Source organism: Esox lucius, chromosome 14 (genome assembly GCF_011004845.1).
Source record: "Esox lucius isolate fEsoLuc1 chromosome 14, fEsoLuc1.pri, whole genome shotgun sequence".
NCBI classification, from domain to species: Eukaryota; Metazoa; Chordata; class Actinopteri; order Esociformes; family Esocidae; genus Esox; species Esox lucius.
Genome location: NC_047582.1, coordinates 5,769,961 through 5,782,665, shown reverse-complemented (window position 1 = coordinate 5,782,665; position 12,705 = coordinate 5,769,961). Strand labels below are relative to the sequence as shown.

The following is a 12,705-nucleotide window of genomic DNA, read 5'->3' as shown; positions in this document are numbered from 1 at the left end:
ATTTTTGAGTGATCCCAAAATGTTGAATGGTAGAATATATGAATACTGTATTATATACATTTTTGAAAATATTATACATTAAAAATATATATTTGATTTAAGCTGCAAATAAAGTTGAGCCATTTGGACTATTCAGACTCTGCCATGAAGAAACAAAATAATGATTGGATCATCTCTTGTGGTACTGTCTATCAAAGGCGAATGTCAAGCCCAGCAATAGCTTTAAAATCATTATATCCAGATGTGATTTGACCTGTACTGTTAGATGACCATGATCAGTCAATAGCAAAAAATATAAAATGTATGACACAGATAGGGAGGTTCACGATCCTTGAAGACGTGGACGTTGGGCAGCTTATGCAACCAGTTTATTTTTATATTTTATCAGCAAATGTTGATATCTATTGTGTGTGCTTACATGTGCTCCATGTTGTCGAAACCACTCACTTTCAAATTTCATGGCAAACTGAGGTGTGACAGCAATTCTACTTATAAATGATGCATGTCAAAACAATACATTACACATCCAGTCTAAAAAAGGATATGTTTAAAAACGAGAGGTAGAAAATAAATCCCAAGATGTATCTTTGCGAGTAAAAAGATAAGTAAAGTTGGGCCATATTCATTAATCAGATGGAACATCTCGGAACTGCAAGGAATATACGTTTCGGGGGGTTGCCATAAAAAATACTTTGGTGTTATCAAACAAAAACCTCAAATAGTATTTTGTTCCCTCAAAATAATTATTTTGGTCCCTCAAAACAGTATTTTCTTCTCTCAAAATAATATTTAAAAAAAAGTATTTTGAGGCTTCAAAATAGTTTTTATCTTCTTCATGCCACCTCTGGGGCTCCATAGCTGAACTTGAAAAGTCATTTGGTGGTTGTGCTGATTGGCCTTGTAGCACTAATTCAAGTTAATGCAAGATTCTTGACTTCTTTATTCACATTAATTTTGAAGGGCGTTTAGCAGTTGAGACGAATGCACTGATATAATAGCCTTGGGAGAGTAAAGGATACTTAGTATTGTGTTATCACTTATCAGAGTCAATGGGTTCCCCATTGTCCAGGAATTGTGTTGTTAAGATAGTCTGGCAGGAGCCAAATTATTTGGCGAGGGTGATGGATCAGGTTATGTAAACAGAAACTTTGTCTTGGATGATATAATAGCCTGCCAATATAATGCTTAATAACTTTCTAGACAAACATGAACAGCATGAGTGGTTGACACATCAAAGGTCAATATAGCCAAATATCACCAACATTCACAAAAAGGAGTGACTATTCAGGTCTATGATTTGTCCATTATTTACAATATTTTCTTTTCCCCCCCTTTCCAATTGGTTTTAAAAACCGCCATGATATGAAGTGGCTGACTGAATTCAACTCAAGCCAGACATCCAGATGTGTCCCTTCTCCTGCTTCTGCATGATTTGGTTTGGGCTTGGGGAATAGAAAGGGAATAGAGAATGAACAGCTGCCGCCCCAGTACTGCTAGAATGAAGATGGGTCAAAATCACGTCACCTGCAAATACCTTTAAATTAGTTAGATGTCACACGTTTCAATATATTGAAAATATAAAAACATAGATCTATATAAAACATATATCTGAACAGGTATTTTTGTATTTCTTTTTGTGGTTTTACATCTTTGTGATGACCGGTGTCATAAGTGGAAGTAAGTTTACTTGGACATATTTGCACAACTTTTCAGGTATGTCATTATTTTTAGTTGGATTTCGCCCTGGAGGTTGGGTGTTGGAGGAGCTTTGGGTGGAGTGTCGTCAGCTTTCTGAACTGCAGGAACCAGACAGACTGGATCAAACAAATTAAAGCGTTATTTTGTTCCTCGATTAAGTACAACAGCAAAAAGGTAAGTACATTCATTTCAGAATAACCACTGAAAGCTAATTGCACGATTAAGGAGGTGATTTATAATGTATTTAGACTGTTGCCTTGCCAAAGTTTTCAGCTGTTGTTTTACCTCGCTCCCCCAACAGTATGACAAATTCTCTTTCGTTTTTTGCCTCGTGTTGATAAATGTTTCATTACCCTGATAGCGGCAGATTAGCCCACGTTCTACTCCTCAAGTTCTGCGGCCAGGGGCAACTACATTTTGCACAACCGACGGCCATTTTCGAGCAAATTCCGTTATCCATCTAGGGGCTGTTTCTGGTGAAGTAGCTAGACACTTTCCCCTCTAATTACAAATTTGGGGACCAAATCTCACAACGGAAGCCCTAATTAAGCGTTTGTGTAGCTGTTGGGGAGCAACACGGGAACCAGATATCCTATTGCCTCTTTGTCTTCTGAAGAACTTGAAGGTTGGACCAGACATTTATAGAGAACGATCTCTGTATTGTTGAGCCAGATATGTGACAATTACATTATTCAACTTTTCGTTGCAACGCATTGTTTTTTGGTATGCAATATGGAGCTACATTTGCGTTTGAAAGTTGGTCATAATACTGGCAGTTGTCAGTCATGTCGTTTTCACAAAAGTGATGATTTAGTTAGAATCAGTTTATTTTTTTAATATAGTCCGGTAGGTTTGACACTTTGTCCAAATAAAACAAAAAATAACCACGTGTTAATGCCATTTGTTTATTTGATAAAATGCTCATTTTAAATCGATCATTGTCAAGGAAGCACAACTCGTTTCATGTCCCACATGCGGGAGGAATCAGCAGTTCTGTGACGTGAATAGGACACAGCAGTGTCTGCCTTACTAGTGATGGGCAGTTTGGCTCTTTTAAGTGAGCCAGCTCGTTCAGCTCAGCTCACCAAAAACAGCCGGCTCTTTTGGGCTCCTAAATGTCTGTTTAAATGTTTTTGTGTATTTTTTTCAAGTCGAAACAGTTTGCGATAGTTTGACTATGATTGGTGTTAAAACAATTCTAATTACACTATTAAATTAAATCATACACTATCTTAACCACAATGTATTTAAAGTGCATTGGTTTGTTATGAATAAGAATCCTAATAAACATTTGCGTTCAAAGTATAACTTTTTAATGTATATAAACAAAGTGCATATAAATCCAACAATTCAATTCAGTACAATCTGAGCAGCATAAATTGAATGCTTTTGGACCTGTGAGCTGTGTGACTGGGTGTCCCATAGAAACGATAGATGTTTTTGAGCGGCAAATTGGACATTAGGAAGCACTTGCATTGTATGGTAATTCTATGCATATTTTATTACATTCTACTGTATGCACAACATGAACTCATTCAGGCCTATTTATCTATAAGAATAAAATAGACTGTTGATTCATAACAAACCCATCTGTGAAAATGAGTGTCGGTGAGTGAGCTTTCCTCCATGGTTTTCGAAGGTGTGTAATTGGTTATGGAAGCATTTTGCCCAGCTGCTTTAGATAAGTGTCCAACAGCATGTACATATTATGTCCGTGATTGTAGGTGTTATTGGGCTCCTATGCTACTTGCTATCTCTATATTTGGACATGAGATATTGGTCAATGGCTGAAAGGTTTGTTGACATCCATCCTTACTGAAAAATATAATACTTCCTAAATGGTACCCTGTGCCATACTTACTGTAGACATTAAACTGAATGTTCTCTAAAGGAACCCTGGTCACTACATAGGGTATTGGGTTACATTGGTGGTTGCCTAGGGTGGTGCGTCACTTGTGTTTGGTCAAATAAAAATACCTCTTTATAAGTTCTTCATTACTTTATTGCTGATGATGAATGTGTTATATTTTTGTATAAATTGTGTTGCTGTTTAAAAAAATAAAAAAATAAATCAGTTACCTATACTGCTCAGCCAGCAGCAGCAGCTCTGGTCTTTGTGCTTGAAGCCCAGCAGTCAAAATGCAGATCTAGCCGATCCTAAGCACTTTCACCCAAGACTCAAGTATGCATTGCCTAACAATAGGATTTTCATAATGCAAGGTTCAGGAGGAGATTCAGATAAGTCTCGCCATGGGCTCCAATATGTTTGACAGGAATGTGTAAGTAATGAAGTTGCCAGTGATTTAGTGGCATTCAAAACATTTTGATGGTGTGAATACATTTGCAATAGTCTGGAAGCCAAAACATATTTTCATGAAAAAAGAGAACCCACCCCAAAAGACTTTGGCCGTCAAACCTTTGAGGGCCAAAATAAATTACTTGTGGGCAGTATTTAGCTTGAGGGCGGCGTTAGTAGACGTGTAGGTTTAGTTGTGTATCTACTGTCAACCTGCAGGGACCATGGCCTTCCTGGGGATAGCGGTGCGCAGGGTTGCCAACTGCCACCTGTCCCTCTCCCCTCTGTGCAGCTCTGCAACCAGGTCCCGCTGCTACAGCACCAGCCCCAGCCCAGAGCACACCACAGAAAAGAGTGTCCCCTACAAGAATGTTCTCAAGGTCTGTGAGGCTGGTTTTGTCACTTCATGGTTGTTTTCTCAAATCGCACACTAATTGCTTTGGGTCTGGCTGAAAATGATATGGAGTAGGTTTTTAATAAAACTTAATGGTATGCATTCTTTTGCAAGGCTTTTATTAACAGGAATTAGATGGTGACAGGGGCAGTGGGGAAAGGGCGGGGACAAAGAGTTGAAGGGCGGGGACACAGAGGTGAAGGGCGGGGACAGCAGCACCACCAATTTATTTTTCTAATAATGTCCTTGCAGGTGGAGGAGGGGGGCAGCGGGCCTACCAAGCCCTTACCCAAATCAGCCGGGGCTGTGGTGATTGGAGGGGGCAGCCTAGGATGCCAGACCGTCTACCACTTAGCCAAGATGGGCATGACCAACGTGGTGCTGCTGGAGAGAGACAGACTGACTGCCGGAACCACCTGGCACACAGCAGGTTGGCAGTGCCCACTAAAAGCAGTCGGGCTGTGGCTTGTGCCTTCGTTGATTCATTAATGGGTCGGGCTTTTGTTTTGTGAATGGATTCATGCTGTATATTTTGGAAGAGCACTGGGAATATTTTAGGTTTAGGGCTTTGTAAACCAGTCACGACAAGCCCTACATTTGCATATGATTTGCATATTTACTGCCTCATCCAGCCTGTTCTGAGCCTGAGAGCCTACATTATTAGGATTTTATAGCAGGGATTATTGGGTCAAAGGGAAAGCAATAAGCCCTGTTTGAAGGAGAAAGATAAAAGCACTTGGATTTTAATTGGGGGAAAACACATTTACATTAGTCTCGGTCTTTTGGTGGCTTTTTCCTCTCACTAAGAATTACTATTTCTGATGGCGTCTGTGTGTCTGTCTGTGTGTCTGTCTGTCCCAGGTCTGCTGTGGCAGCTTAGGCCCAGTGATGTGGAGGTAGAACTTCTGGCCCACACCAGGCAGGTGGTCAGCCACGATCTAGAGCAGGAGACGGGCCTAGAGACAGGCTGGATCCAGAACGGAGGACTCTTCATCGCATCCAACAAGCAGAGGCTGGATGAGTACAAACGCCTCATGTCGGTGTGTAAATCCAGGCCCCGGACATCATTAGACTGGCCTGGGTTCTTAGCTTGGACTTACAGAGGTGATGGACTCACTCCACAAGTAGAGGCTGGACAAGTACACATCGGCTCTGTAGGCTGCTGTATGAGCTGGTCCGGATGAGACTGGACTTAATGGAGTGGTCTAATTAACAGCTATAGGATAAACTGTGGTAGTGGCAATATGTACAGAGCCTACTTTCCCAGAGTGCACTGTACAGTACCTCTGACTGTCTGTCTACTGTAGGACAACAGGAAATGGAGACTTGAAGCCACATGCAATTTAATTGGTCCCTTGATTACTAAATAACAGGTGTCCATCAGTGAAATGCTTCCTGGGCCTTTTCCAATAAATCTGAGTTAGAAACGAAGAGGAAGATGGGGGAACTAAATAGGGGGCGGCCCATCAGGAAGTCCCAGATTCAGTCACAGTGTGTGATGTTCAGTCCTGGGGTCCTGAGCTTAGTTATGAACTTGGGAGAGTATTATGGTGTCACATGCTTAGCTGTAGTCAATGAACAGCGTTCTCATTCTGTAGGTATTTCTCTTGTCGAGGGCAGTAGATTTAACGTCATCTGTGGCTTTTGGGGCTGTATGTGTATTTAAGTTGGTCCAGAGTGTTTGATACCTGGGTTTATTCAAGGCATGACCAGCCTTTCAAAAAATTCCATGTCAACGCTATTGGACGATAATCATTTAGACATTGTCCAGACTGGAACATGTACCATGGCGAGACCTGGAAACCTGTTTGTAATAAGCTCTGTGGCATTGGGAATGTTAACCTGTTAATAGGAAAAGGAAGACCTGTTAATAAGCTCTTTGGCATTGGGAATGTGGGTGGGAGAAGAAATGCGCTAAGCAGTCCCTTTCAGTGTCCAAAGGCTAAACCTGAATTAGCTGAGGCAATTTACATTTTGCATGACAATACGAGAGGATTTTGTCCAATGTCACAAACATTCACCCACAAGGAAAAAAGTTTGATGCGGTCTGGCTTTATTGAGACTTGTGTAGAACTGACTGAGAAAATTCAGGATAACAGGAATTACACAGGAACAAAGGTCCTAGTTGAGAGTTTGATTATTAGACATCTGGAATTCACACTCTACATATTAGGCTTGGGCAGGTGAAAACCAGGGTTTTTGGAAATTGTATTTTTAATACCATTGTGGCAAAATGTAGCAGAAAGACTTCACGTGTGGTGGAGGTTTCATTCAAAATGGAAGGCTACAGCTGTCCCACGATGATGATGTCATTAGCATTTCTCATTTCTCTCTTCATTAGTTGGGGAAGGTCTATGGTATCGAGTCCCATGTCCTTTCCCCCGCTGAGACCAAAGACTTGTACCCCCTGATGAACGTAGACGACCTCTACGGCACTCTGTATGTCCCCAAGGACGGCACCATGGACCCTGCTGGTACCTGTACCACCCTGTCCCGGGCCGCTGCCGCCAGGGGAGCCACGGTAAGGAGAACACACAGGCAAACAGAAATGCACCCATACATATTATCAATCGGTTCTGGGCTTCCACCCTTCAGGAAAGTTAAGGCAAGGTCTCTCTGTCTCTCTCTAAATAGCATAGTGTCGTTCTGAGCAGTGAAACTCTTATGTCATGGCATACTACATCTACACAGTAGCATGAATTAAAATATAAAGCAAAACATAAAAAAATATATATACATAACAATGTAAACTAGCAGCAATTCCAAAGAGTGTAGAAAATATATATACTGACAATATGAAATAAATATTATGAATAAAAGTCTAATAATGCCTATGAAAGGTACATTAAAATATGCTAATGTCTATAAAGTCATCAGAGCATTTGAAGTGTTCATGTGATCAATATGATCATAGATCAATGTTGCTGGTTGAGAAGTCTTATGGCCTGGGGGAAAAACTGTTTGTGTGACTGAAAGTACATACCCCCATTCTCCAGTAATGTCTACCAGATGGCAGCAGTGTGTGCAGACCATAGCCTGGATGGATGTAGTCTTTTATGATGTTCCCTGCTTTCCTAAGACATTGTGTGTGTTAGATGCCTTGCACGGAGGGGAAATGGCGACCGATGATGTGCTCCGCTGACTTCATCACACTCTGGAGGGCCTCCTCAGGGAGTATTGGCATTTTTGGGAAGTTTTTACTGTGGAGTCTGCTTGCCTGGACCAGGTGAGGTCATCTTTGATGAACACATCGAGGAGCTTTAAGTTGGAGACTTTCCACTTCAGCTCCATTGATGCCACATCCTGAAGTCCACAATCATCTCCTTAGTCTTGCAGATGTTTAGAGAGAGGTTGTTGTCCTGGCACCATGTAGCCAGGTTCTTTACCTTCTCTTTATGCGGTCTCATCGTTGTTGGAGATGAGACCCAGGATGGTGGTGTCATCCGCAAATTTAAGGATGACGTTGGAGCTGTGGGTGGCCATGCAATTATGCGTGAACAGGGAGTACAGGAGGGCGAAGCCCTGTGGGGCGCTGGTGCTCAGAGACAGAGACAGTGTAGAGACCGTGAGGTTGTCCATTCTCACCACCTGGGGTCTGCATGTACGGAGGTCCAGGATCCACTAGCAACGGGAGGTTAAGTCCCAGGGTCCTGAGCTTGGGAACAATCTTGGAAGGCACCATAGTATTGAATGCTGAGCTGTTGTCTTCGAATAGCATCCTCACGCATGTGTGTCGTCAGAGCGATGGCATCTTCCGTAGATCTATTGGGGTAGTATGCAAAATGAATGGGGTCCAAGGTGTCAGGAAGGGTGGAGCAGATGCGGGTTCTGACCAGCCACTCGAAGCACTTCATGATGGTGGAGGTCAGTGCTACAGGGTGGTAGTTGTTCGGACAGGTAATGGAAGGTTTCTTTGGTACAGGGACAATAGTGGTCTGTTTGAAGCAGGTGGGGACTGCGGGCTGATTCAGGGAGAGGTTCAATATGGAGGTGATAACCTCTGTTAGCTGGTCGGCCCACCCCCTGAGGAGACATCTGGCCTTGGTGACCTCCGTAGGTTCACTCCTTGGAAAACTCTCCTCACGTCAGCCGTGGTTAGGGACAGACTGTCTTGGTCCTCAGCGAGCCTTCCAGAAGGAGTGGTGTTGGTCGCCTCAAAACGTGCATAGAAAGTGTTGAGCTCATCGGGTAGAGAGGCGGCAGGCTGGGCAACATTGCTGTTTCTCCCTAGTCTGTGATGTGTCACAGTCCACATCACAGGTGTTTCGAGTCCGAGTTGTGGTTGTTAGACTCCTATGTATCCATGTAGTTTCTTTTTCCATCCCTGATAGCCTTCTGTAGGTCATATCTGGACCTCCTCAAAGCCTCCAGGTCCCCAGAGCTATAGGCAGAGGACTGTGCTCTGAGCTTAGCACAGACATTACCATTAACCCAAGGCTTTTGGTTGGGGAAAGTCCTGACATTGACCCTCGGGACAACATGGTGTCAAGCACTTGGAGATGTATGCTGAGACAGAGCCTGTGTATTCACCAACGTCCCCATCGGTTACATCACTGAACATCTTGGAGATGTATGCTGAGACAGAGTCTGTGTATTCACCAACGTCCCCATCGGTTACATAACCCACAATCTGGTAGATGTATGCTGAGACAGAGTCTGTGTATTCACCAACGTCCCCATCGGTTACATAACCCACAATCTGGTAGATGTATGCTGAGACAGAGTCTGTGTATTCACCAACGTCCCCATCGGTTACATAACCCACAATCTGGTAGATGTATGCTGAGACAGAGCCTGTGTATTCACCTACGTCCCCATCGGTTACATCACTGAACATCTTGGAGATGTATGCTGAGACAGTGTCTGTGTATTCACCAACGTCCCCATCGGTTACATCACTGAACATCTTGGAGATGTATGCTGAGACAGAGTCTGTGTATTCACCAACGTCCCCATCGGTTACATCACTGAACATCTTGGAGATGTATGCTGAGACAGAGTCTGTGTATTCACCAACGTCCCCATCGGTTACATCACTGAACATCTTGGAGATGTATGCTGAGACAGAGTCTGTGTATTCACCAACGTCCCCATCGGTTACATCACTGAACATCTGCCAAACTGTTGTTTCAATGCAGTTCTGGAGAGTGGTAATGGATCCCTCATTCCAGCGTTGAACTGCCTGAAAAAGCAGCTTGTCCTGTTTTACACGTTGTCTGTAGGTTGGGAGGAGAAGAATGGAGGTGTGGTTCACCTCACCAAAGAGGGAGGGGTTTGTAGCTGTTGTGTATTTGTGAATAACAATGGTCAAGTGTCTGATCCCCACAGGAAGGCAAGTTAATGTGCTGGTGGTATTTCAGCAAAACTTTCCTCATATTTGCCCTATTGAAGTCGTATAACAACAATAAAAGCTGCTTCTTCTAGTCCGTTAATTTTTCCATATAGGTCCTCCAGCGCGCATGTTTTATGCGCCTGCAGGGGTATGTAGACTGCAGTGATTATAGCGGAGATGAATTCCCACGGAAGGTAGAAGGGCCGTACCTTTATAGTTAGGAGCTCCAGGTCTGTTCCAATTGCAAAGGGGCACACACTCACACTCACACGCACGATTTGGCCCTGCCTGCAACTTTACAATACATCACCCACAGTCAAAGGAATTTCCTACTGCAGACCAGAGTTCAGATGCTGCTGCTAAGACACATGTATATGAAGATATATAAGGTTTTGTAAGCATTAAATTGCCTTACAGTTATTCCCAAAAGCTTATTTATTTGTTCCTACTTGTGTAATGTTGTAATCTAAACATGGTAATGTTTTATTGAAACTGGTGCTCAGTAGCACCTTAATAACCAGTAGATTGGGCAATTAACCCAGCAGCTCTAAAAGGATACGTTTTTTTTCTCAGGAAAATAATTCTGTCCAGGTTATCTGTGTTTTGTAGTTAGGTCAGCTATTTGTGCTATCAGAGTCCAGTCCAATGTCCTACATTCTAAATCCAGCTCTTGGTGACACTAGCAAATATTAGACAGTAAAACCTTTAGACAAATCCCTGTTTAGAGCTGTTTCTATGTCTGGCCCCATTAGTAATTAACAAATAGTATATAAACCAAGGCATGGGTGAAAGTGGTATATGGCTAATATAACACACTTAAGAGTTGTTCATTGAGGCTTTGCATTTTTTTGTGCCTGGAGACAGCCCTTAGCCAAGGGATAACGGCAAAGTACCACAAAAGAGAAGCCTTATTACAACACTATTAGTTCAGTAAAATGATATAATGATCGAGTGCCACTAAATCTGTCAATTTACATGGAATTAATTTTTTTACCCAAGAAACAATAAGATAATGCCTCTATTGTTTATGGAAAATTATCAGTTTGTTGCATCTCTAATTTTCAACTGCAGTCATTATTTGTCCTATATGCACCCACTTTCCCATTCTGCATTGCTATAGCATTTCCACACGTCCTGTAAGGTTGGCTACAGTAACATCTGGGTTGAACTTCTTGACTATATAATATACAGTGAGGGGAAAAAGTATTTGATCCCCTGCTGATCTTGTACGTCTTGTACAAAGAAATTATCAGTCTATCATTTTAGTGGTAGGTTTATTTGAACAGTGGGAGACAGAATATCACCAAAGAAATCCAGAAAAACACTACAACATTTTTATAAATAGGTTTGCATTTTAATGAGTTAAGTAAGTATTTGATCCCCTCTTGATGGAAGAAAGGAAACACGTGAATGAAACAAGATCAAGGTTTTATCACCCTTAACCACAGCTCTATTATTCTAGACAGTTCATCAGATAGTTCCTCTGGTCATTTCTATTCTTTTTTGCTTAAAGCCAGCAAATAATAGGGAACAACATCAACACTTAGTAAATGTCAATTCTTGCACAAGCCTTTATCTATGGGTGACATTAAGCTCTTCACAAAGGTTAATAAAAGATGACTCATGTAAGCACAATTCTCTAGTTAATATTGATCAATGCATACTATATTACAAAATTTACCCAACAATAGTCACCAAGAAAACAATTGGTAACACACTACGCCATTAAGGACTGAAATCCTGCAGCGCCTGCAAGGTCCCCCTGCTCAGGAAAGCTCATGTACAGGCCCGTCTTTAGTTTGCCAATGAACATCTGAATGATTCAGAGGAGAACTGTGTGAAAGTGGTCAGATGAGATCAAAATCGCGCTCTTTGGCATCATCTCAACTCGCCGTGTTTGGAGGAGGAGGAATGCTGCCTATGACCCCAAGAACACCATCCCCACCGTCAAAGATGGAGGTGGAAACATTATACTTTGGGGGGGAGTTTCTGCTAAGGGGACAGGACAACTTCACCGCATCAAAGGGACAATGGATGGGGCCATGTACCGTCAAATTTTGGGTGACAACCTCCTTCCCTCAGCCAGGGCATTGAAAATGGGTTGTGTATGGGTATTCCAGCATGACAATGACCCAAAACACACAGCAAAGGCAACAAAGGATTGGCACACGAAGAAGCACATTAAGGTCCTGGACTGCCCTAGACCTAAATTCCATAGAAAATCTGTGGAGGGAGCTGAAGGTTTGAGTTGCCAAACATCTGTGTCGAAACCTTAATGATTTGGAGAAGATCTGCAAAGAGGAGTGGGACAAAATCCCTCCTGAGATGTGTGCAAACCTGGTGGCCAACTACAAGATTTAAAAGGAATCGTGATTCATCAGACCAGGCCACCTTCTTCCATTGCTCCGTGGTCCAGTTCTGATGCTCATGTCCCCATTGTAGGCGCTTTTGGCATTGGACTAGGGTCAGCATGGTCCCCTTGACTGGTCTGCAGCTATGCAGCCCCATAGGCAACAAACTGTGATGTACTGTGCTGTTCTGACACCTTTCTATCAGTACCAGCATTAACCTTTTTAGCAGTATGAGCTACAGTAGCTCACCTGTTGGACCGGAACACACAGGCCAGTCTTCGCTCCCCATGTGCATCAGTGAGTCTTGGCCGCCCATGACCCTGTTGCCTGTTCACCGCTTTTCTTTCCTTGGACCACTTTTGATAGGTACTGACCCCTGCAGACTGGGAACACCCCACAAGGGCTGCAGTTTTGATACAGCACAAAGGTACTGACCCCACAAGGGCCCAGTCGTCTAGCCGTCCCAATTTGACACTTACACGTGCCTGTTTTTCCTGCTTCTAACACATCAACTTTGAGGACAGAATGTTCACTTGCTGCCTAATATATCCCACCCACTGACAGGTGCCGTGATAACCAGATTATCTGTGTTATTCACTTCACCTGTCAGTGGTCTTAATGTAATGGCTGATCA

The 12,705-nt window shown here is 42.8% G+C and overlaps 1 protein-coding gene across 2 annotated transcripts in view; it reads left to right on the top strand.

Moving 5' to 3' along the window:
- The first annotated feature begins 1,731 nt into the window (after positions 1–1,731).
- The window catches only part of sardh (sarcosine dehydrogenase), a 69,814-nt gene continuing 58,840 nt past the window's right edge, over positions 1,732–12,705 (top strand). The window contains exons 1-5 of one of the 2 annotated variants that reach the window (XM_010877356.4): positions 1,732–1,872; positions 4,214–4,374; positions 4,641–4,818; positions 5,250–5,428; positions 6,730–6,909. In XM_010877356.4, the coding sequence (XP_010875658.2) occupies positions 4,219–4,374; positions 4,641–4,818; positions 5,250–5,428; positions 6,730–6,909 (693 nt within the window). In that variant the 5' untranslated portion in view covers positions 1,732–1,872; positions 4,214–4,218. Of the gene's footprint in view, positions 1,873–2,108; positions 2,324–4,213; positions 4,375–4,640; positions 4,819–5,249; positions 5,429–6,729; positions 6,910–12,705 lie in introns of those variants that run through there. The other variant, XM_010877357.5, reaches the window with a different exon arrangement.